General features: G+C 36.5%; 1 protein-coding gene across 1 annotated transcript in view; it reads right to left on the bottom strand.

Moving 5' to 3' along the window:
* LOC125232310 (hemicentin-2-like) overlaps positions 1–19730 on the bottom strand; it is a 340497-nt gene extending 320767 nt beyond the window's left edge. Inside the window, 2 exon segments of the mRNA XM_048137936.1 lie at positions 3098–3845; positions 19626–19730. Coding sequence (XP_047993893.1) covers positions 3098–3200 — 103 coding nt within the window. The 5' untranslated portion in view covers positions 3201–3845; positions 19626–19730.
* Between the last annotated feature and the right edge of the window lie 8051 nt (positions 19731–27781).

Raw genomic sequence — 27781 nt, 5'->3', positions numbered from 1 at the left:
AAGGCGATAAGACGTGTTCAGATATTTATGACCCTGCCGCTCAGATATATTCCTGTAGGAGGTAGGGCATAGCGAATGATATTCCGCTTTGTGTGGTAAGGCACAGCACAGCGGCTATCATCTCGCTCTAATCTAGAGCAGAGCCCAACTGGGGAAGTACCTCCGCCTTACAGAAGACCGCAGCCAAATAGCACTAGACCCTACTCATAGAGTTGTGTTCCTGCCTGTGAGTAAGGCTGCCAGAGCTCAACGAGGGTGCGGTGTGCTGTGACGGAAGGACCTACGGAACTAATTTGTTCCGTCTAATTGTCCTTTGAGTAGTTTGAGTCGTCGGCAACCCGAACCCTCTTTGGAACTTGTACACTCCGTTTTGCTGTGTAAGTGTGTACTTTAACACAGCGAAAGGGAGTGTACAAGTTTCTAATGGGTTGGCAACGCGCATGTGACACTCCTTGAGTTGCAGGCGACCATAGGTTACGGTGACCGCTTTCCATCAGGCGGACCGTATGCTTGTTTGCCACCGACGTTGTGTAAAAATAGTATTTTATACAATCGTGATATACCTAATACAAAGTTTTTCGGTCGAGTACCATGTTTAGGCCACGAAGCTTGCTGAGTGGCCTAATAGTACGGTACGAGAGTGAAAAGCTTAATTATATCACTATAATATTGTATACAATACTTTTTCTATGAGTCATCAATGGACGAATAATATCATCATTCAAGTTAAAATTAATGTTCATAGCGTCGTTCACCGTTGTCTCAACATCGAATTGCCTGGCAACCAATTGTTTGTAATAACCGACTCTGATTGGTCTATAACGCGATAGATAAAAAAAATGTGTTTCAGATGCAGAATACCAGGTATCGCAAATTAGTATAGAACTTGCACGAAGTTCTATTTTTGATTTTTTTTCAGTTAACTTAAGTGAAGTGTAATGAAATATTATAGTTGACTAAGTGTCAAAGACTATCCGTCACTGAAAAGTCAGCACGTATAGTTTAGTCTGTGGTGTCCTAATTGACAGATTAAAGTCGACGACTAGAAAAAAAAAATTGATGGCGATACAAAAACAATCGTGTGATGTGAACACCGTTCCGCAGTGGGTCAAGGCCCGACCCTTATATTTCTAGGGTTAAATTTATAGCCTACTATTTCTATTTTTATCGGTTTTATTTACCTCGTTTCGACTTTGCGATACAAGATTTGTCTTACGTGGGTATATATTTTATGATATATAAAGTAATAAATATGATCAATATGATAATGCATTACAAATGAGGTACTTTAAAGGTCTTGGCAAATATCGCAATTTATTTATGTGATACCAAGTTGCTATCAACTCTTCTTCAACCTAGCGTTTTCCCGGCCTAGCGCCAGGGTCCAAGTCAAGGTCAAGTTGCTATCAACTAAACATTTTTTTTTACTACTTTAACATGGTGATACGAGTATAGGATATTGTACGTTTATTCGTATTACCAAACGGTCGAACCAAAAATACCATAATTATGTGAGTGGGTGGTGCAGGCTGTAGGTGGAAAAAAAAGAATAATAGTATTATCGAGGGAGGGAATGTAGCCAGCCTCATGGGCACACTTCCACAGGGGACGGACTTGGGGGACCTCAGGTAGCTGCATGTTATGTATATATCTTTTTAATTATTTTAGTTAAGACTTAGTTTAATTTAGATTAGTTTTTAATTTAATTGTATTTTATTTTTAATTATTACCTTTTAAAATATTAAAGAATAACAACTAAATAAACATAAAACGATACTTTAATAATATATGTGTAGCCTACTTGTATTATGTAATAAACACGTATTATACCTACTAAAACTAAAACTTTCACCAAGAGTTTATGTTTAGCGTATTAGTACAAATATATTTAAATAGTTATGCTATATTTCTCTATAATTTGAATGAATTGGTTACGCCAACGGTTTTATTTTTGGTCTCACGCTCCAAAAGGTTTACTTCAATATGAATACCTACTATGATATTTACGCTAATATTTAAACAGCCTATAAGTATTTATAAATGAAACTTTTTGTCACCTGTATATTTGATACACACAAAACATTTTGTTACCTGTATTTGATCTAAACACAGAAGTACACACTTTTAAGTAACCCTTACAAGTATTTAATGTCCAATTAGGATACTGTAAAAGTACATGATTAGGTTACACACAATGGAGAGTGACCCTCAGCGCACTCAAACCCTACACCTCACTTGACTTTACTTGAAGCGCTGTGATAATACGTTGATCTATAAGTACCTACTCTTTTTGTCTGTTAGAATCACACGTCCACACATCAACGTTCGTTTGTTTCTCATATTACCATTTGCTTGCAAGAAAGAAGCAAAGTTACACTTTTCATCCCTGATATGAGGGAATACACATACAGTAACACTTTTTGTTCATCATCCTCCTGGGGATCGATTTTTTAATTTCGGACGCACGAATTCGCCGTTTGAAAGTCTGTGGAAAACGACGTAATGCTATTTTTGAAAAAGGACGGCTATTAATTTTAAAACTAGTGGTAATGACCACTCGTTTTTGATTCTGTTAGTAGAATTTAAATCGCTAGTAGTGGAGATATTATTGAACGAGTTTCACGAAATTGAATGGCCGACATTCAAAAATCGGCCCTCAGTTCGAAGACACGTTTTATTTCTTTTTTTTTGAATCACGCGCTGTTGTTGCAGTTGGCGTGCATTTTTGTACAGGTTGTAGTTGGATTACAGCACGTCGGTATCAGCTCAGTTGCTACCGATCGGAAAAAATATGAATTTTCATATTTTAAGTAGGTAGTGCACTCGCGCTTCTATTAAATAGACGAAACTAAATGTTGTTTCTTTTGTCAGAGCATCAATATTTTGTGAGTTTGTTGGATTTTTAAGATATTTCAATGAAGCTCTGGCCAATAATGTTAAACTCCAACCTTTATATCTTAAACCAAGATTCTGTTATCGAATCGGTGAGTTCTGTCATAACATTCAAACCGTAACGTTTTAGAATGTCAAGCATTCATTCTAGAGCAGTAGCCATTGTACCAACCGATGAGCTCTAATAGATAAAGAAAACACTTACCAAGATCCTCAGCATCCTCGCTCCACTCCCCAGTCGCAAGCACCAGCGCCGCCGACACCACTACCAGCGCCACGTGGCGGGTCAACGTCCTCAACACGCCCATCTTCACTGCACTACCCCGCCATCTTGTTTAGCACGCGGCCATTTTGATTTGGCGCCATTGTGTAATGCTCTCTTTTGTTTTTTATGTGCGTTTTTTGAATCTGATTTAGTATTAACGTTTACACTCTGAGTTACTAAAATATTATTATAATACGAGTATTCTATTAATGTTTCACCGCCTTTTAATGAGTTTCATTAATTTAATTTTAATTTATTTATTTAATTCAGGCATCAAATTTTTTGCGTTGTAACTAGGTTATTAATTACACTACATAAGTATATTTATATTATTACACTAAATCATTCCAATTTAAATATTATCACTTATATGTATTGTTATATTTAAAAACCAACATGTTTTACCTAGTTTCGTATATTAACTGTATTACACACACAGGGTCGTCAATACACTTAAAATCTTCTATCTACTACCTAAAACGTATCAATTTTGAAAAACCAAACAATGTCGCGCACTAAAATTGAATAAAACCGGATTTTCTATATCAGACTCGCGTAGAATGTCAGAATAATATGTAATCTTCTTAACATTAAGTACCGCACAGTTTTGTATCACGCACGACTCGTTCGGGACTCGGTTAATATCGCCTTGAATTATTCACGAGTGTTTTAGCCACGCCGTCGGCACCTGGAACAAGGAGCGTCATTTTCTTTTCAAACAAAAACGAGAACACATGGGTGGAATATAATAAAGTTGATGGGTGAAGTTTAGGATGATTATAAAGGTTTTTAGACAAAACATTATACAACTGGTTTAAACTTTCATGATTAGTTATTACACATAATAAGTTTTAAATCGTGACTGAATCGTGTATCGCTGTTCGCTATATTAAAACTAAACTCGAACGTTTCAGGGACTACTTTGTCCCCGTGGTCTCGGAAAAGACTGGTTCTAAGTGACATCAATAACTTCTGACAGCCGCGCGAGTTTTTCGAACTACCCGCACTTTTAGGTTAGTTTTATTGTAGTTATACGCGAAAAGGATAGAAGTATTGTTATTTCATACAGCAATCGCCACTCATTATACTGCGGATTTAAGAGTAAGTACTTAAAAATATTAATTTTTGAACTGAAACTTATAATGCGACTTCCAACTCAACTGACAGCGCGTAATACTCAGTCATTGTTACTTTGCGTGAAATGCCGCTCACTCAGCGCGTAACATTCTGTCAGCGCGTAACATTCTGTCTCAACTCACTCATTCCGTTCATTCACTTATTCACTCAGTGACAGGACATAATGCCCAGAATGGTTTTGAATGGTGTTATGGTTCGTTGGAATGTGCGTAACATTCTGTCAGTGTCGTTACGCTCAACGACTCACTCATTCCATTCATTCACTTAGGCCCACTTGCACCAAACATTTAACTCGGGGTTAGTGGGCCTCGGGTTAACCCTCCATTTTCGTTGGTGCAAGTGGCACTTATTCACTCAGTCTGTGACAGAACAAAAATGAATTGGAATGTGTGTGTTTTATATTTAGATCGAGTGCAAAATGAGTTTATGTTTGTTTATTCAATAATTTGAGCAAATAGCAATGTGAATAAAATATTTAAAACAGTTAGAAGATGGACATAACTAAACACAAAAACGTGATAGTCACTTGACAAAATATTTTTGAGGTTATGTTGTTTGTTTTATGTTGTGTTGGAGTTGCTTATGTTGAAGTTTCACTTCTTCCTCGCGAAGGGACTCCACGCACTGTTTTTTTCACAAAATCTTATAGAAAATGAGGATAACAGAATCACTTATTTTAACACGTTCACTGCGGAGCCGGATTTTGTGAACTCGCTCTCAGTGCGTTACAACCCATGAGAGTCCTGTATTGAGCTTTCTCTCTGTGCGGTACAAGTCAATTACAGCTTGTAAGGAGGGTTTCATATTTTACCTAAAATACCTTTACCAGATACACATTCATTAAATTTTATTGAAACAATGTTTAGTCTAATAACTAATCTACACAATACTGTCTTCGCCGAAGTTGATGACTGTTCGTTTAGATTTTATAGACGAATTAATTAACAGGTCAAAATTGACTTGTACCGCACAGCCAGAACGGGCACAGGTAAAAATGTCGATGATTTAGTAGTGATGAGGAAAATAAACGAACTAATATATCGATCCAATTCTTACTTTCTTTACCTTTAATGTAACCAGATTTTTATATACAACCAAAACTTTTAACTTTGCTCTTAACATTATTTAAAAAACGATTTTTAGAAATTTTAGTAAATATTTTGCATCAAGCAATTTAAACTTTTTACAATATATTTTTACGTAATAATATTTAGCAAAATTGTAAGCGTTTTGCGTATAAAAGCGTTATATTGTATTTAACGAATTTCATTTAAAACAATCAAAACACATTTTTTCACCACAAAATAACGTGTGGATTGATAATATGGTAACAACACTAATGCATTTTGCACTTTGCTCCAGTGCTATACAAGGTCGTGCGTAGCAGGTCATTAAAGGCCCTGTTCCGCACTGAATAACAAAAGTCTAAGACTGGTGCGAACAGGACATATGTGACCTGTTTATTAATTTTATATGCTGTCAAATAGAGTGTAAAATGACAAATATAAACGTATACTTGACTATACAAAAATAATAAAATATAACAATGATATGGGCTTCGCACCAGGGTAAAGTTGCGCATTTCTGTCGCCGCACCAGTGGGAAGTCCAGAACAGGGTCAGAATGACCTGTTGCGCAGTGAACGTGTTAAGCTGATCATGATCGTGAATCCTGGCTATATAATGCCCATGTTAGTTTTTGTTAGAAATCCCACAGTGTGGCACCAAAAATACGAATCATTATGGTTGTGTTAGGTACTGACACTATTCCCGAAGCTCGTGTAAGTCAATAATAATATACTTAAAATGTGTTACATTGCTTCACAAGTAATTATAATAGATATTGTCATATTTTCTTGGTAATAGCGTATAACAAGTCACAATTTCTTTTTATTAAACATCTTACTTAATATGTCAACCACGGCAACTGGGTATATTGCCCATCTCTTCTACCACTTTTTATGTACTCGGCAATAATGCTGAACTATAATCTAAGAGTTAAAATTATTTCTTTTTGTAAAACACATTTATTTATTTTTTTACCTACTGTTCATCTGAAACTTCAACCTTAATGTACTTAGCAATAATGCTTTTATAACTTAAGATTTGATTTTGTAAACAACTTTGTTACCTAAATGTTTATTTAACACCTTGTATGAAGGAGCGAATTCCTCCTAACACAAGTGTCAAACTTAAAAGGAGAATTCGACACCCTAAGAAACCTTGTTTGATAAATAAACGAATTTTGATTTTTTTTTTAATTTTGAATTTTTAATATTATTCAATATCTCATAAATTAGCCTGTCACTGCAATACCACAATTTCGATTTCTTTCAACCCCTTTTTGCCAAGAGTGGCATTGTAACTTGGTAGTTCATGTGCTCTGCCTACCCCTTTATAGGATACAGGCGTGATTATATGTATGTATGTATGTATAAATTAGAGACTACATTTCAAGTTCAAACATCACAGAGTTTTTACAATTACTCAAGAATTTATAATTAAATAAATCATTTACGCCAAAATAATATACCTACACAATAAATATACGTTTGATGTCAACAAACCTAATTGCCCTGATTGTATTGTATCTGTTGGCCAACCAAAGTAAATCGGACACACAAAAACAACAACAGTCCATTAATAGCATTCAAAACATACACTTTACATAATATATAACTACATGTCCTACATAAGTATGTATATCAATATACGCCTTCAAACAGACGGCAACGATCGCTGGTTTTATTATTCATAAAGTAATTCATTACCTATGTACGGAAAGTAATCAACTTCACGAAGTGAAATCACTTTAAATCGAGATAGACAATTTAGTAGTAACGGAAGAAATGTTCAAAAAACTTTAATACAGATTCACATACACGGGGTAACATAAATAACCCGAAAATTTTTAACCACGCATTTCTATAGGCCTAACACATGATTGCCGCGAGACTATATGTTGCCGCGAGATAGATGACACGTTTTCTTCTAACTGTATTAGTGACATAAGGACGGGTAGTCTATGTCGCGGCGACATACTCTTGCGGCAATCATGTGCTAACCCTGCTGAGGCCAAAAGAATGAAAGAATGTTATACAGTCACCGTCATAAATAAGTGATGATTTCTGTACCTTGTCGCTTAAATCCTTTGACAATTTCGTATGACATTTCAAACACGACGTTAAAGTGAGAAGGTACAGAAATCATCACTTATTTATGTCGGTGACTGTACCTATGACATTCAGTTTGCTGCAATTTTGTTGTGTGAGTTTGAAAAGTAATAGTGGTAAATTCAACTTTTTTTTAACTTTTTCCATAAAGCCAATTGTTTGCAATGTGATTTGTCACTTTTTGACATCTATCAATAAGCAATTAGGGATAAATGCCACATAATGGCATCAACGCATCGCTATCACAAAAGCAATACCGTGAAAAGGCATCTTCTGGGCAAGTTCACTCCATCGTAGCATTCGTAGCGCGTAGTCCACGTCTTTTCCGTTGGCTAGTCTGTGGCCAAGAGTAGGTCCATTTATAATAATAATAAAAAAAGTTTTGACTATTTTTTAATGGTATTAATTCTGAAATAGGCGAAATCCAGAAAAACTTATATGACATGGCATGATTATATTAGTTTCTTGTCGTTACATAATCGAAGTGAGCCATTCAAAGTGCATCTAATTTTATTTATTAAGGCTGCTTTCGAGAAAAACGTCAAAATAATGTAAAATTGTATAGTTTTAGTCGGTGAAATACTACACTTTCTGTTATCCAATAGATATATTAAATTCAAGTTTCAATTAGAGCATCTTATCATCTTGATGCTTATCAGACTGGATTTTAGAAAACTAATTCAGTAAATTAATTATGATTTTTTCTCTGATGCACGTTTAGGAAAACCCGCGTATAGCGCTGGATTAGTCGATCTTATTTGTAAAATTTGGACAGTTTGTAATACTGAAACTGGTAAATTTATAATACGTATATCCTGTACTATAAACTTCTCAGACTACATTTTTATTATAAGGTTTTAAAAAAGAGTAAACAAGGCTAAGACGAATTCAATTTTTTTCAGAAATTACCTAAATTTAAGTGACAATTTCTTTGAAAATCTACATCACGTCGGAGATAAGTATTTTCGTACGAAATTAATCTGCAACGTTTACTAAAATTGCTCTTATGCCTTAGTGATTATAAATTTTTATTATATATTTTTGGAAACGAGCCTTCCCCGTCACAATTATTGCCACTTCTGGACATATTCTCATATTTTGTTAGACTAAGTAGAAAAAGTCCTATAATATGTTATATTTGATACCACACACGGTATGATTAAGCGCTCGGTTGCGATTTCACTATTTTTCACATGAAAGCCCTCTTAACAATAATGAAACTTCATTGAAATCAATACGCAGAACATGGTGAGTTTAGTTCAAAATTGAGTTCCTTGCTATAAAATGTAATAAAAGCTTTTAAGGAGTAAATTCTTCATCAAAAGTAGTGCTGAGCGAAGTACGGTATAAATAGAATGCTTACGTACACAAATTGACTGCTATGCCCTGCCGCCGTTATTTCAAGAAGTCTAGGAATGGAACCGGGCATAACTTTGCAGAAATCCAGGAGAATCAAAATAATCTTCTAGATTTTGACAATCATTATGATAAGTAAAAACGTTGAGGCAGAACAGAAGGCGGTCTTGAACACGGCGCGGATAGTCCGGCCGTTCCTCTCTTTATGACCCTGACTGCCGGCAGCTTCGGCCTTGCCCCTCTGCCGACGGTATCCTAAGTAGTCCATGTTTTTTTTTTTTCGTGTTTATTTATGCCTAATATGTGTAGGTTAGTGTTTATGTTTTTGACTTTACATATTTATTACTGTTGGCCCGACGCTACGCTCGCGAGACGCTAGATGTGGGGGGCTTATTAATTACAATATCTACGATGTTCATAATGCGTTTGAAAAATAAACGTAATTTAAATTGTTCCCCACGTCTTTCAGCAAAAGGTAAAGTAACAAGAAGTTATTTAGCAAAAATATTAAGGATATGTCTTGTATTTCTCCTTAAACATCAAATAATAACTAGGGCTTATTATTTCAGACGAACATAACCGGGTGGGTAAACACTAAAGACAATATTTCTCGACTGTCTATCAATTTGGCCTTTTTCTGTTCGCTCTTTCTGCGAAGCAATCTATCAAATAAGTTTACTGAAATAATAGCTCATGTCGAAAAATCTATTTCCCATTTTCGTTGATTGAAGGAAGTCTTTAAGTTTGTGTAGGAATATGTAGGTTCTAGTAAATGTTAAGTGTTTGAATGACTTCTATTCAAAATATACATGAAATGTAAATTTTTAAAGTAAAGGTATTTTATTTAAAACATGACGTGCGGCGAGAGGTGCGTTGAGCATCACGATCAATATTAGCGCCAGCTTCGTCCGTTCGCGTCCAGCCCACGGCCTTATAGTTAGAAGTGGTTAGGACGTGTGTTAGGATTGTACATTACAATTACCGTCAAACATTGCACAGAATGTAGAACTATTAATGCCGGACGTGGAACGACTTCCAATCTCGACAGATCTCTGTGTACCTACAAGCGCTCTTATAATTTAGTTATAGGAGTTTGAAGAATATTATGAAATAAATCGCTATGAATTTGCGGCGCTTGGCACTGGGCCCGTGGTCGACCGACACTAAACAGTTTATAAAAGAAGTGTCGGTCAGACTAAGGGTCCCCCCACATCTAGCGTCTCGCGAACGTCGTCGCCTCTCCAACGCCCGCGCGGCGTCGACGCCGCGCTTCCGCAGCGCCGACGCGACGTTGCGGCGCCTCTCGAACGTCGACGGCGCAGTGACGTCCGCGCGGCGACGACGCCGCGTTAGCGCCGCGCCTACTCGACGTCAGTGGCAATAAACCAAAAGTAGCTTATACGTTAGTTCGTATGCCTTAACCAATTTTTTGAAAAGTTATTTCTATAATGTAGGTGCATCAACTTGTTTACAGAGGGTCTGTGGCCTGTGTTGTATCAACTACGTTTGACGTATTGCTTCCCTGTCACACTTACGATTCCCAAGTGCGACAAATGTGTCAAAAGGTTCACGGCAGGCCCTCCTTAATGAATGCTCTTGACACGTATCTTTATCTAGGTAATCATCGGAAAAACTGTCATTTCATAGAAATATTGTAAAAACACTAAACAGAGAATGTGTCGAAGAAACAAGAGCAAAAAGCAATATTTACGCGTCTAGCGACCGTCATGATGCAAAAATTGAAGGTTTTGATTAGGAGTTTACGTTTATTTGCCATAATTTGTTAGTTACTAAAAATACCGCGATTCCGATTACAAAATTAAATATCGGTTTCGAAATCTACCCCAAAAATCCCGAAATACTGGGATCCCGGTATTGGAAGCCCTAGCTGGACGTTGGTATCGCGGAGGCGCTGCGCGGCCGCGGCGTCGACGCCGCGCGGACGCCACTGCGACGTCGACGTTCGAGAGGCGCTGCAACGTCGCGTCGGCGCTGCGGGAGCGCGGCGTCGACGCCGCGCGGGCGTTGGAGAGGCGACGACGTTCGCGGGACGCTAGATGTGGGGGGACCCTAATAGGTGTCTCGGGGAACTACAGGGCAGGGTCTTTCGTTGCCCAAAAATTGTTGCAAAGGGGCAACGCCGCCATCATCCTGGGTTCACATCCAGAGGTCGGTTCTCTAGGTGAGATTTTATACATTTAGTTTTATCATTAATTGTATTTTTTGTTGTGTAACATATTTTTTTTTTATTCATCATCATCCTCCTTGCGTTATCCCGGCATTTGCCACGGCTCATGGGAGCCTGGGGTCCGCTTTGACAACTAATCCCAAGATTTGGCTTAGGCACTAGTTTTTACGAAAGCGACTGCCATCTAACCTTCCAACCCGAAGGGTAAACTAGACCTTATTGGAATTAATTCGGTTTCCTCACGATGTTTTCCTTCACCGAAAAGCGACTGGCAAATATCAAACTACATTTCGCACATAAGTTCCGAAAAACTCATTGGTGCGAGCCAGGGTTCGAACCCGCGACCTCCGGAACGAGTTTTTTTTATTAATAGTTGTAAATAATAAAAAATATCCAACATTACTAAGAAGTAAAACGGAGAAAATCGATAAAACAAACTTTTACGATTATATCCACTGAAGTACTAGATTAAGGGTATATTGATTATAAAATATGTAACAATCCAAAAAGTCGTTCTTTAAATGAAGCTACTGTAAAAAATAGACTGTATTTTTTTTTCTTTTTTCGATGTTAACAAATGTTCAACCTAACCAGAATCAAATTAAAACTTGGTTGATAACATGCAACGTATTTCATTCCCGATCAGAGGTAAAACAAATAAGAAACATCTTCGTAAACAAAAGGAATTCCCGTTTTCCTGTTACATTTTAAGCAACATGTTTTACCGTTTCACTTGTCAATCACGATTACCAAGGAAAGAGAAAATCAACACGTTCGTCACGTGCCTACGTGGAAGTTTTTACAGAAAAATGTACGGCTAGCTTGCGTTTCTTAAATTTAATGCCTGTCAGTTGTGAGAAAATTTGTCTGTCTGTTTGTTTGTCCGTTTTTCAAGGCAAAACGGACCGACGAAATGACGGGATTTTTTTTAGACTGGATACATTCCCTCGCTTAATGGCAATTGAAATTCTTTGTCTAACTAGTAGTGTAAGTAAAACTAGTGTCTACGACAAATCTTGGGATTAGTTGTCACAGTGGACCCCAGGCTCCCATGAGGCGCGGCAAATACCGGGATAACGCAAGGAGGATGATGATGCTGAGTCAGAAAAAGACCAAATATAATAGCGGTCAGGGCCAAGAGTACACTTTTGCTTTTGGCGTTGAACTTCTTAGCCCGTGGGGTCTAATTGCCAAGAAACTTTAAGGGGTGCTATCTAAAAAAATATTGATGCCACTGGGGACCGTAGAGCTGGCAGCTTACTTGCTCAGCGCATAAGCGTTGCGATTCAGCGAGGTAATGTTGCCAGCATCTCAGAAGTGACGTCACAAGACCCTACTGCGGAACTTTGATGCTCTATATCTTTGTATTTTTTCATTGATTATAAAAAGCGAAAAATATGTGTTTAGTATTTTTGGACGATCTAACTGACGGACTAAACAGAATGCCATTTTTGCTGTGTAGTCATCCTTGATAGCCCTCAGAAGTTGTTTCGTAGAATTTAACCCTACCAAATAATATTATGATCCAATAACAAACCCCTCAACGATCTGAACAGGAGTTGGGCACTAAATATTTACTATGATATCGGATTTCCTTCGGGAGATGTTGGTCACGAGTAGGGTTGTAAATAGAAAAAAAACCAAATGTTTTTTTTTCAGAATTGTGAAAAAAAACATGAAAAAAAACCGAGCACCATGGTTATTTTTCTAAATATGGTTTTTTTTCAGATGAACAAATAATACGACAATAACGGTTTTTCGTGAGTTGTAACGTATTTCAATAACAATAACTTACATTTTAATTCAATTAACATTCAGTATACAAACGTTTATTGGGGAATCCCCGATGATGCGTGTATCTTGGAGAGGCGGTGGTGTTTCCAACAGTAAATAGTGATAACTACCAACTATAGATTTCGTAAATGTTGCTTTTATAAGACCAGAAATTAAAGTTATTTGATTAAATTCGTTTAATAGTTAACATTAAGTCTAAAAAACCATATAAAAGTATTTAACTACTTTGCAAATTTTGAGATTTCGTACTTTAGAAAAAAACATACTCCAGAAAAAAAACTGTTTTTTTTTCACGGTTTTTTTTTCATGTTTTTTTTTTCAAGCCAGAAAAAAAACCGTTTTTTTTGCAACCCTAGTCACGAGAATGCACATAAGTACCTATTTAGTTATTGATAATGATTTAGAAACTTGTCGGATAGAAATACAGAAGCAAAATAGGTAGAGGAAGTCCGAGACTCTTAAGTTACGTATTCACTATATGTATAAGTAAACATTTTTTTCTACTCCCGTACTGTTATTCGTGAGTTACAAGGTCGTGCATAGAACTTTAAAACCCTACATAAAAGATGTCAGGACAAGTCTATCTAGTCTATACCCTGAAAACATTCAGTAGCAGTAGCACGATTTAGCTGTTACAGTTCAGTAATACATTGCTACCAACTTAACAAACCAATTCGCAGAGTCGAGACTCCTTCGTTTTCTGCTGCGTTCATTGGCGACGCGTCGAATCGCATTCAAATGTATGAGAACTCGATTCAACTCTGCTCGATTCGTCTTAGTGGCCAGGCTTAAAAGAACCATACCATAGACAGTTTTATTTTCATGTTCACTCAAACTGCATTTTCAAAATGGTAGGCGGTCCACCTAGATAACTAAGATGACTGAAAGTAGGTATTTGTTGAATTTATAATTTTCTTTCAAAATAAGTGCTTGGTCGTAGAAAAAGTATTGTATGCAACGGTGTTTAACTGAGTCAAAAAATGCTCGTGGCGTCTTTATTAACAATTTTCGGCTTCGCCTCAAATTGTTACCCACGCCACTCACCTTTTTTGACTTCTTTTAACCACCAGTTGCATAAAATACTAATATAAGCGTATGGCGTATACTTGTAGTTAATAATTATTATAATATTATAAGTCGACATTCAGGTTACGCAATCAACCGATCGTGTCAGGTGTCTTGACATAAAAATATCCATACTTAATATTATAAATAGGAAAGTGTGTGTGTCTGTTTGTTTGTCCGTCTTTCACGGCAAAACGAAGTGACGTACTGACGTGTTTTTTTAAGTGGAGATAGTTGAAGGGATGGAGCGTGACATAGGCTACTTTTTGTCTCTTTCTAAATCCCCATTTCCCTAAAATGGGGGGCGCAATTTTCGAATTTAACGCGAGCGAAACAGCGGGCAAAAGCTTGTCTCATTATAAAATCTTATCAACAGAATCATAATTAAGTAGATATTATTGTCCCAGTCACACGATTATAATAAACAATTTAAAATCACAATCTTTGATTCAAAGATAATACAAATTATCAAAAAAATATATAAAAAACATTTCATTATTCACTAATTGATATTCCCAAATATAATTAAAAGGAAGATTGATAAGTACAGTTTTTCGTTTCATTTTTTCGTCGTTTTTCTCGAGCTAAGGACATTTCAATCGGCCCGAGGAAATTGTTTGATCTTCGGGGAAATTGTGAAAAAGCAATCGGAGATCATATTTATGAAAATAAATATTTTGGAAACTTTTGCGGACTGTTTTATTGAGGAGGTGCAGTGTTAATGAAATCATCATTATCATGATTTTTTCAGCGTTAGACGTCAAATAAATAGTAGGTACTTAAAGTGATAATTATTTTACATACATACATACCATCACGCCTGTTTCCCAGAGGGGTAGGCAGAGATCACGGATTTCCATTTACTACGACCCTGACAAACCAGTTTCGCTTCACACACTTTCATAACGATTCTCATACATGCTCGTCGGTTTCGAGCACTTCTGACCAGCACGGGAAGCATGGTCGCGCGATAGACGATAAAATATCAGGCCGTCCCTATCGCACTTATAAATAGTGTGATAGGGACGGCCTGCTATTTTATCACTTATCGCGCGACCATAATTGCCTGCCTGGCCTGTTTGCTATATTTCCCCGAGTTGATCAAGAAAAGTTCGCCTAGGTCTTCCACTTCCAACTGACCCTTCCAACTGACTCTTTTTCCATATACTTTCTTCGTTACTCTCCTCTCATCCATCCTCTCTACATGCCCGAACCACCTTAACATACCCATCTCAATCTTTGTCACCATATCTAGGTATATCCACTCCACACTTATCTCTTATCACGCTATTTTTGATCCTATCACTCAACTTCACACCACTCATGCTTCTTAACGCTCTCATTTCTCATTATTTTAACTTTTAAATTTCATATTTTTGCTTGTATTATTATGGTCAAAATCGCGATCTCGGTACGGTATGAATCGGGACATATTAGGGACAAAGCAACACTTGTGACAAGACAGACCGGGTCAAATTAAGTAGCTACTTAGTACATATTTTTTTAAATAAAAGGGTTATTGCGAAAGACACTCAAACAGGTAATTTGTATAGCATTTTACTTACTTTTATATTTTAGATTACTTTTTACATCACATTTGATGTAAAATAACAACAAACATTTTTTTGTGCCACCAAAAGAAAACAGACACACATTAAATGTAGGTTGGGACATAGATGTCACCTTTAAATTTTAACCCCCTTATTCATAAACGTAGGTACACTAAAGTTATAAAGCCGATAAAGTTCGTCTGTCCCTTTTCGACGTATTGGTGTGATAGAAAAGGACAAACGAACTTTATCGGCTTGATAACTTTAAAGTGCGATGAATAAGGGGGTAAGGCTTAAAATAGCTACTACGTTTTTTTTATAAATCGTCTTACTCTTTACTGTGTGGTGACGGGTTAAGAATTTCATCACCCCCTTTCTTCCCGTGGGTGTCGTAGAAGGCGACTATGGACTATGGGTTAAATTGTGGCGTAGGCGAGAGGCTGGCAACCTGTCACTGCAATGCCACAGTTTCGTTTTCTTTCAACCCCTTATTTGCCAAGAGTGGCACTGAAGCTTTAGTAGTTTCATGTGCTCTGCCACCCCTTTATGGGACACAGGCGTGATCGTATGTATGTATGTATGTATGTATGTATGTATGTATGTATGTATGTATGTCTTACTCTTGGCTAGCCACAGGCAAAGACGTGATATCCATTTGTTATAAAGCACACTCAAATTGAGACTTCTGTGAAAAGTAACAGTGCTACATATGGTCTACGGCGTAGACGCAAATGCTACGAGTAGTGCTACAAACATTCGTAGCGATTCGTAAATGGGCCAGTTTAAACGTACCTTGACATTAAAGAAAAAAGTAAAAAATATATTTATTTCGTATAAAAATATAGAACAAGATAAACTGAAATAGATACCATACACTAAAAAAAGCGATCAAGCCCACTGGTGGCGAAGCATCATCATACAACAAGACATCGATAGAACAAGGTACTATCAGCTGCAATAGTGCAAGGAGAAATTATGAAAGAATTCATTGATAAATTCGCCATGCACTTTTGTAGCTGATAGTACATAGATACAGGTGAATCATTAGGTACTGTTATACCAAATAGGATGCCGCTCAGCGTAGACCGTAATCTAAGAGACACGGCACTGATTTTCAGGCACCCATAATTAAAACTAAACTTAGGTAAAACTCGTCTTCCTCCTACCCTTATCCCACGTTATGTGGGGTCGGTACAACACGTCTTCCTCTTCCATTCTCCTCTATCTTTCGTCATCTCAACACTCACATCTTTCTTCCTCATATCCTCTTTCACACAATCCATCCAGCGTTGTTTGGGTTTACCCCTCCCTCTCCATCCATCAACCTTCATCTCCAACATTCTTTTGCCTATATGACATTCATCCCTCCTCATTATATGGCCATACCACGCCAACCTGCCACTCCTCATCTTTTCCGTTATAGGCGCAACTTTCAAACTTCCCCTAATATACTCATTCCTGATCCGATCCATTCTGGTCACTCCACACATCCATCTCAACATTCTCATTTCCGCTACGTGCACTTTCCTTTCATCCTCCACCTTTGTCGCCCAGCTTTCAGATCCATACAATACAACAGGCCTCACAATCGTCTTGTAGATTTTCCCCTTAAGTTTAAGGGGCATCCGTCGATCGCATGTTGTCCCTGAGACCTGTCGCCATTTCATCCATCCCGCATTTATTCTGTTTTCCACGTCACGGTCAATGCTTCCGTCATTTTGGAATAATGACCCAAGGTACCGGAAGTCGGAGCAGACTGGTAGGTATACACCATCTAAGGCAATAGGGGAAAAACTGGATAGACCACCGAAATCGCATAACATATGTTCAGTTAAACTTAGGTAAAACTAAAACGACAAAAACAAACTAGAAAGAACAAATTAGAAATATAATATATACAAAATATATTAGTATATTCTCACTTTTTTACATTTTTTTGTACGGTTTATAAATTAAACGGCAAAGATCTCAAAAACCATGACATTTTCATTAAGGTCAAATTCGCTTAATATGATAGCTAATGTGATGTACTGTGTACCCCTTTTAATTTTGGTGTTGGTTTACAGGACACCCTGTATAATTAGAAACTAAATAACTATTGTGTATAGCTAGTTTTTAACCCCCGACGCAAAAACGACGGGGTGTTATAAGTTTGATGTGTCTGTCTGTGTGTGTGTCTGTCTGTGGCATCGTATCTGCCGAACGGGTAAAGCGATTTAGATTTCGTTTATTTTTTGTCTGAAAGCTGAGTTAGTCGGGAGTGTTCAGAGCCATGTTTCATGAAAATCGGTCTATTATGTCGCGGTCAGGGGTTTTTTAAAAATTAATTTTGTGCTTTGTTTATATTCAAGCCATTTAATTTTCATACATTCTACTTAGCCAATTTTAGCCAAGTTAACGAACTTTTATCAAAAACTCGCGAATGATAAAAGGCCATTCAATATACATCAAAAGGAATACGAAAAAAAATCAAGTCGTTTACAATAACCCGCAAACAAGTAAAAACTCGCAAAGGAAATAACAAAAAGCTAAGTGTGCAAGCGTAATTTACGAAAGGGCGTAAGCGCCTTATATTTCAATTGAAGATATGACTTTTTGTAACGAAATTTTTCGGCCTTGCTAGTAAATTATTCACACGTCGTAGTAAACGTATCAGACTACATTGTATCAATGGAGTAACTAGGTACCTACTTATTAAACTTTCTCCACTTTAAAAAATCACGTCAATTCATCGCTTCGTTTTGCCGTGAAAGACGGACAAACAAACAGACACACACATTTTCCCAATTAAGAATAATATTAAGTATGGATAGAGCACTGATTATTTAGAACGAAACTTCATATTTTCATGCTCAATTGTTCAGCGTAACTTTTAATTAGACTCGTCATAATGTGGTAAAAAACATTTTTAATACTTTTACATACGCCTAGCATTTATTTAGTATCATGACATGAAAATTAGAATTTCTAAACTGTTTAAAAAGTGATAGATAATATTCAAATTTAAAACTAGAAATTGTTGGAATGTTTATTTATTACTTCACCGTTCGTTTAAAAAAAAATACTACGTACCTAGTTCCGTAATAATCCTTATTAGACATAACGTAATTATAAGTACTTGACGAGTTATTTTGGTAACTTCTAGATTTCCCTTAATGAATAGGCTAGGCAACTTGACTGTACTTAAAATAAAATATTGTATACCATACACGAAATAAAGCATCTGATAATTATAAGAAAAACAGCAACAGAAGTTATTTTTAACTCCAATTTCTATTTTATAAATCAGATAGAAATATTTAAAGTAAATCAGTTGACCGTGACGTCACTCAATTCGATTTCATATTAATTCCATATTAGCAAGTCATTCAAAATTGTTTTGACAGGTCTTAAAAAGAAGCTAATTTGACTAGGAGGCAAGTAGCCTATTAACGGAGTAACTTTGATTTAAAACAAAAGCGTAAGTAATTAAAAACAATAGCTGCAAATAATAATTTAAAAAAGGTATTAATTTTATAAAAGCCACTCTAAATAGGTATAACATAATTTAGCATGCAAATATTGTTGTTATGAATGGGTTAGTTTGAGCAAGTGCATTTTCACACGTCATGGTTATTATTGTGTTTTTGTGAACGATATTGTGTCTGTTAACTATATCCGTGTAGTAAATTTACTACATAATTATGTATCATATTATTCATATTTGTAACAAAAAATGAAGTGTTTTTACTAAACAACATGTTTTTAAAATTTTTAACTACAATTTTTTTTTCTATAATAAAACGTAATATCTTCAAAGTATTCTTCAACTTTAATAATTATGTTAAATTATCATTAATAATATGAATTGAAATATTTTGTCAAGGTACGGTAACGTTAAAACCACAACCATCGGGTATATAATTTAAATAACAAGTATAATATTTAATTGTAGTTATATTTAATATTAACATAAACAACTACTTTTATAGACAGGAAATAATAACTGAAATTTATCAGTATATTTTTTACTGTGTGTAAATTAATGAACAAGAAAATATTTTCTATTAACGATAAGAAGTAGGAAGCCAAAAACAATGATGATTTGTATGCTAATTTCCTTATAGATTTAATTACTATTTTGACATAAACAAAAACAAATAACTACTTACTATCAAACTAAAAACCCACTAACAAACACGAAGTTATAAAATCCTTTTCATTTACCTAAAACTTCCTCCAACCACTTCAGTCCACACACACAAGTTGTTCTATAAATAAATTGAAACTCCATGGAAGTTCGACGTAACTACGTGACGTCGCGTGACGTATACGTGAATCCAGTCGCGCGCCGCGCGGCCCACTGAAGTCTAAACGTAGGTAGGGTTGGTTCGTACCTCGGCCGCCCCGCTTCGCGCCGAGTTACAGGTAGCTACGTAAAGGGGGCAAACTCTTCTTCGTACAAAGGTAGTCCTTATTTCCCTCTTTGGATTGCAACATGAAAGAACCAGCGCTGGAAAACGCCAGCAATATGCTGAGGTGAGACCATTTCGTGGCACTTTATTATTTCATTTCAGTGTTTTTTAATTGTCTCTGTCTGCTTTCGAATAAATAATTATTAATAAATTCATTAATTCAAAACTTTTTTGAACTGAGGTAAACGTCGTAGTGTAAAGAATAAGTGACCAAGGATGGGGTGTAAGCTGAAGAGCCGGTTTACTTAGGTCTACCGCTTGACTTGGTTACTTTTTCTTTAGTGTATGACATCCAATATGCCGTTATTAAGTAACAGGTATCATTTTATCACTTAAACGTAAGGACACTTTAACAATTTTATTCGTATTAGGATATGAGCACATATCATATTCCGTTGAAAATATAAAAGAAAGACTACTTACTTAAAAATACTCAAAAAAAGTATTTGCTAAAATAATTTTATTTGTTCCCTATATGACAAAATATTATTTACATGGTTAGGAATTATATAATATGAAAACTATGCCTACCTACTCCGTTCATTTATTTATATACGAGTAACGAGCTAACATAATACCAAACTTTTTAAAATCAGTTTTTTTTTTCTATTAGATAGTCTAAAAATATCAAACGAGCGGGTATAGATGTACCAATTTCGTATGCATCAAATTGCGCAAAAAAATTTTCAAAACTGTTAACATTTAAAGAGGAAAATGAGGCCACCGTTTATATGGAGAACAGTTTCCAGGCGGTCCACTTTTGTCTTAATTACTCAGATGAAAATTACCGTATTGACCGCGAGACGTGACGAAATGCTCGGTGACGTCTGATTCCTTTTTTATGTGTTCGGGTTCGTCATTTAATCGATTGAGAAATCGCCATTTGTTTCAATCTTTTTATTTTGTATAACTTGAGCAATAGGAAGAGTTTGTTGTATAACTTACTAGCGACCCGCCCCGGCTTCGCACGGATACTATACCTACATGTAAACCTTCATCTAGATTTACAACAATAAATTGCTCTGATAATTAGGTTAGATTAAGATCATAATATATATGTAATGAACTATTCATAAGAGCTTGTAACTAGGCCTACATGAATAAAGATATTTTGAATTGAATTGAATTGAATTGAATTGAATTGAATTGAATAGAATCACTCTATCTATTAAAAAAAACCGCATCAAAATCCGTTGCGTAGTTTTAAAGATTTAAGCATACATAGGGACATAGGGACAGAGAAAGCGTCTTTGTTTTATACTATGTAGTGATAGTGAAGTGATAGTGATGATAGTGAAGTGAAATTTATTTATTTAAACTTTATTGCACAAAATATACAAAAATGTACAAATGGCGGACTTAATGCCAAAAGGCATTCTCTACCAGTCAACCATAGGGCCAAACAGAGATTCAATACAAATGGTGCAGAGAGAAAACAAAAAGGTGATTTACTAATAAGAAAAGCAAACTATATATGTATATATATATATATACATATACAGCATATACTACACATACTTTAACATAAATAGATATTTACAATAAATATTTTAAATATTACATATAATACATACAATGAAATACATATAATATTGATGGATATTATTAGAATTCTTGTTTTAGCAAGTGCTTGCGTAACAAACGCTTAAAATTTATAAGTAAAGTTAGTCCCATGGATGTAACTACAAATATAATAATTTTAAATACTAATCGTAAAAAGTTGCTAGTGGTTATTTATCAAGTTTTTAGGGTTCCGTAGTTAACCCTTACAGTTTCGCCATGTCTGCCTGTCCGTTCGTCTGTTCGTTCGTCCGTCCGTCCGTCCGTCCGCGGATAATCTCTGTGACTGTTATCACTATTTGAAATATTAATTTCAATTAATATTAATTTAAACTCGCAAAAGCGAAAACGTTCAATTATTCTTTAAAAGAAAAAGTATAGAGATTATAAAAATACAATTAGGAAAAAAATATTTACAAAAATTTACTCGAACACACTTCAAAGTCGTTTGTTTAATTCGAACTGAAGCTAAATTCAGCCCAATGCTCTGATAACATTGGTTTAACCTTGATTACGAAGTTTTCTTGTATAGTAATAAACAGCTGAAATTTATTATTTCTACATTTGTAACTTAAACTACGTTTCTACAATATTACAACACAAGAAAAATAGTTAAATTAGCCCCAAGCTTCAAAATGACGACCGGTCTGGCTCGGTCGGTAGTGACCCTGCCTGCTGAGCCGCGGTCCTGGGTTCGAATCCCGGTAAGGGCATTTATTTGTGTGATGAGCACAGATATTTGTTCCTGAGTCATGGATGTTTTCTATACATGTCGCAGGGAAATGGCCAAAACAGAGATTTGATCAAATCTCTAAGGGATATGATCAAATCACGCAGGATATCAAAATGGCGAATCCATTTCATCATTTCTCTAGAAAATTTCAGTTATTTGACTAAATCCCTGACTCTTTTTAGTGAAATCACAAAATCTGCCAATAGACACGCCACGTTTTGTCATTTCACTAGATTTGTTTAGCGATTTGACAAAATCCCTGAATCACAACACTTATGAAGTCAACTTGTTTTATCATTTCGCGACGAAACCTGTCCAGAGATTTGATCAAATCACCATATTTATTATATGTATACCATATTTCAGTTAAGACTCATTTCCCTAAATTCGTTTAGCGAAATGTTAAAAGAAATTGACTTTTTGAGTTCGTTTCGTCAAATTACTGCCGTGGTTCAGGGATTTTATCAAATCCCTAAACAAATATAGTAAAATGACGAACCGTGGCGTGTCTATTGGCCGATTTTGTGATTTAACTAAACAGAGTCAAGGATTTAGTCAAATGACTGAAATTTTCTAGATAAATGATGAAATGGATTCGCCATTTTGGCATCTTGCGTGATTTGATCATATCCCTTAGAGATTTGATCAAATCTCTGTTTTGGCCATTTCCCTGCGACATATATAAGTATGTATATCGTCGCTTAGCACCCATGGTACTAGCTTTGCTTAGTTTGGGGCTAAGTTTATCTGTGTACTGTCGACTTATATATTCATAACACATTTCGCAAAATAATGGGCGCAATAATAAACTGTTTCTTTCGCAATAAAATACCTACATAATACGCTTGTCGGCCATGTTGATACATAAAAGGACATATTGAGACATAAAAGGATGTCACGGGAACTTTCAGTACATCCACTTACCAATATCACGATTGGAACTAGAAATTGCGCCAGTCACGATGGCGCCCCAATTTGTAAAATCTAAGCTTTAATAACAAAACAAACCAACGCATGAGACTTGGTAAATGACACGATCTATAAGCAAACACAGACCACCTTAACTACTAGATGGAGCATTCATGCCAACTCAAAGTCACCACACATAAATGATGCAGTTGTGTCAACATGCACGACTAATGGCCTATTTGGGCTACTTGATATAGTGACAATTGTCGCCAGATATTGACACTTCGCGCTACATTGCCTGTTGAACAAGGAAATATTGACGCCGAATAACAATGTTACTTATCAACTCAGATAGGCACAGAATGTCAAGTGTCAATGTCACTGTGGTGAAACTTGTAAACCACAGTGACAGCCCAAAAATTTAGGTTTATACCTGGGCTGTTTTACTCCATAATGGTGTAAAAAGTAACGCAATTGCTGCTCAAATCGTATTATTTTATCACTATTTATGAACTTCGGGGAGTGTACTCAAGAGTTACACGAGATTATTCCACCGTCCCCATTCTACCATCGGACTCTTAGACGCACGGCCGGTTTCCATCCTTACTTGGTAGATATTCCGCGAATTCGCACGAAGCGCTTTGCTTCTTCTTTTCTTATGCGCACTGCGAAGGAGTGGAATTCCTTGCCGGCGGCTATATTTGCGAACTCATATAACCCGGCAACCTTCAAATCAAGAGTGAACAGGCATCTTCTGGGCGAGCTCACTCCATCGTAGGCCACGTCTTTGCCTTCGGCTAGTCTGTGGCCAAGATTAAGCCCATTTATAATTAAAAAAAAAGTAGTACGATTCTGGTATCCCCGTGCTCATTAAAGAAGCTTCAAAAATGCGGTGTCTATGTACTCTGTGTGCGGGAAGTTTATCGCACTTTCCGCCCGAGTGAAGTAGGCCCAGGATTACTAACGAACAGAGCACTTGGCATGATATATGATCAACTAACTAACTATTATGGCTCAGTGATCCGAAAAGAATTTTGGCCTCCAAAAGAGGGCGCCTGTCTCGATCCTGCAAAACAATCTACAGCCTTATCTTCTTATCTTAATTCTGCGGAAATACTGTGTGTATTTCCGTAAGTGTGTCCATTACACTTCGACCTATCTGGATCTTTTGTACAATAACCCCCTAATACGATCCTAAGATCCTAATGTGCGCCATAAAGAATACTATTATTATTTATTTGTGTATTATTTCTATATCTCGGGGCCATGTGGTCCCGCACCTTTGGGAGGCGTACGTGGTGGGGCCGAAGCCAACAGCGTAAAGGCCCTTTCGAACAATTTCATCTAAAATCAAAGATACACGTGGCGGATACCATCCCTGTGTGCATTATTATTATTATCCTTCAGCTATTCAGGAACTTCTCGACCATCTCCACGTATCGGATGATGAGGCTCATGAGTGTTCTACAGTCACTAACATGAAACTCAAGCAGATGCTTCGCCACCCTTGGTATCTAGCCAACATCTCAGTAGCTTACTCTTTGTAACTGTATTGTAGCTGCTTCTCCCTATCGCTCTTCTGCAGTGGCACAACAAAGTCAGACTACGTTTCAATTGCCACGAGCGTCAACGATTTTCACTTCGGTTCGGCCACCTGACTCCCTAGCAGTAGGCTAGTTTCCTACTAGTCAAATCAGCTTCTTTTTAAGAACTGTCAAAGCGATTTTCTAATACGGAATTACTATGACATACTGAGGAGTGACGTCACGGTCAAATATTTTTTTATATTTTTCACTTTGACTTAAATAGAGGTATAAATTATGTTTTAACGTAACTAGTGTCCATAATTTTCTTCTAATTATGTGATGATTTATGTCGTGTACTGCATAAAATATTTTAATAATTATTTTAGTTGTGGTAGCGGTAATTATAAGCAAGAAGTTTTAATTTCAGTTCTCAGAATCATTATTTTGTCTTAAATACGCGGTAAAGCACATTATAATTACATACCGTAATTGTATTCCTTCATCGCTACAACTAAAGCTCTAGTTTCCTATGATATCAGTCATTTAGCAGAGTTCACATTTTGTATGGAAAACGGCTTTGCTAGGAAACTGGAGCTTAACATATATAACAATCGTGTACTTCATAGAGAAATATAGATAGAAAGATATTCGTGGTTGATACGCCCTTTGTCATGGGCACCAGAAAGTATGTAATAGTACATTACATCAGAGGCCGGGAAAATGAGGATTTCCGGCCAAGTGGGTATATACGAGGCCGGATAGGGATACGAGGCCGGGAATCCGTTTTCACGCCAAGGCATGTATAGTGCTTTTCTCAAACATACAATGAAATAAAAAAAATGCTCTAAAGGACAATATTTTATTAAAAAAAGTTACTTTGCAGGCCTAGGTCTAAAAAATAATGTGAAATCCCTTTACAGTCCTCTCGAGTTGTTGCGCCCAAAAAGCGATACTTCCCAGCCCATTTTAAGGAACGTAAAGACAATATTTCATTGCATGTTTGAGAAATAGATATTTATACAACTCCCTGGGCGAATATGTTGGGATACGTAATAATTTCAATGTCACTTTATATTGAATTTTTTATATTTCTGTTTGTTTTTTTGTTTCGTAATTCTTACTGAAAGATACAATAAAAATGTGTAAAATCTTATAAAGCAGAAAAAGATTGAAATTACTTTATTATTCCAATTTTGAATTAAACGCAATCAAAACTACATAAAGGCAATAAGACTATTTCCTGTACGGTGGGGGCTAAAAATTTTACTACCCTTCTTCCAACTGACAGCGCGTTAACACTCAGTCATTGTTACTTTGCGTGGAATGCCGCTCACTCAGCGCGTAACATTCAGTCAGCGCGTAACCGTAACATTCTGTTTCAACGCGACTCACTCATTCCATTCATTCACTAATTCACTCAGTCAGTGACAGAACAGAATGGAATGGAATGGTTGGTTGAAATGTGTGTTTTTATTTAGATCGAGTGCAAAATGAGTTTATGTTTTGTAAGGACATTACTACCCGACGTTCGCATCACTAGCCGCTTGTAAGATGACGTCAGAAGGGATTGTCGCGTCACACGTATCGATTGTCATTGATCTTTAGATTGCTCTTGTATTTTAGGTTTTCGTTCAGTAACGGTTTGTTTGTCAATAATTTGAGCAAATAGCAATGTAAAATATAATATATATAACAGTAAAAATATGAACGCATCTAAACGCATAAACGTGACATAGGTCTCAAACTCGACAAAATGTTTTTGAGGTTATGTTAGGAAGTCTTCTTTCGCGCGGAGGGACTCTACGTAATGCCACACCTCGGACACTGGCGATCAAATATATGAAAGAGGCGCGTTCCTAGCACACATTCTAAGCTCGTGTAGGTGAACGCGTACCATGCTTGTGTGAGTGAAATATGACAGGTCGACTGATCGCGTTTTTGACAGGCGGTAACTGTGAGGTAACCGAGAGGGGGTGAGCGGCACTTTCAGCGGGGAGCGGGAGTGGCCATACTGTACGATAGTACTCTTTATTATACTGTGGTAATGCACTGTTTTTTGACTGGTTTATTATGTCAAGGTCCAAATCGATTTCGAATTTGGAGTGAAGCACAATAAATAGAAACAAGTGTCAGTCAAAGTCTTGCATTTGACAGCAGAATGTATTTTTTGATGAAATTGGCGTTACAAGGAAACTTCCGTATTATATTGGCTATAAATTTTCCGGTGATATTTTCCTCGTTCTTTTACGGGAAAATTGAATATAACTATCTACAGATTATGTGTTACCTACCTAACAATTTTATTGAGTCCTTCCTGAACATGTTATTATGTTTTTTAAGAGATATTCATACTCGTGACCTATGTAATTAAACAATTAATCTAATAGGCCACTAAACTCATATCGAATTCGGCACTATAAATAATTGTCTTCTGTAGTATTTGACATAAAAAAAGACAATATTTATAAATTTTGGGTATTACAAGTGTATGATGACCAAGATGACTACGTATTTTCGATTAAAAATGTGTGTAATTTTTTTTTTTTTCATCAAAAACGCTGTTAACGATGTAGTGACGTCATCGGATAGGAACTAACTTCATGTCAAAACAATCACTGACATAATTAACTTTATGCCTCATACTCAAAAGTCAGAAAAAGCTGTTTTCGAGTAGAATGACTTGATGCACAGATAAACTATAGATGTAACATACGTACATACCTAAACTCACGCCTATTTCCCGAAAGGGCACAGAGCGCGGAACATAAGAAACTGCTCATGTTGTAAAGCCACTTTTAATATTAAAAGGTAAAAAAAAATGTAAAAGATAGGTACTCTTATTTTAACTTTGAATGAAAATGCAAGAGACCGTTCTTGGATCGACCGGCTAGTGGCCATCCGGCGGGTCAACCCAGGTATCTCAGGAAGGTACACTGTGGCGGCGGGCGGATCTGCGTCAACTTCAAGTCAGTCACTGGCAGGAGGCTGCGCAGGATCGGGACAGGTGGCGTGCTCTCATTTCGAATCGAACACTGACAGAAACAGTTTAATTACTCTCTCTCTCTCTCTCTCTCTCTCTCTCTCTCTCTCTCTCTCTCTCTCTCTCTCTCTCTCTCTCTATCTCTCTCTCTCTTTTATTTCTGCTTTATTTCTTTTCTAAACTTACTCACAAGCTAGCGA

Source organism: Leguminivora glycinivorella, chromosome 13 (genome assembly GCF_023078275.1).
Source record: "Leguminivora glycinivorella isolate SPB_JAAS2020 chromosome 13, LegGlyc_1.1, whole genome shotgun sequence".
NCBI lineage: Eukaryota > Metazoa > Arthropoda > Insecta > Lepidoptera > Tortricidae > Leguminivora > Leguminivora glycinivorella.
This window is presented reverse-complemented; position numbering and strand designations above follow the sequence as displayed.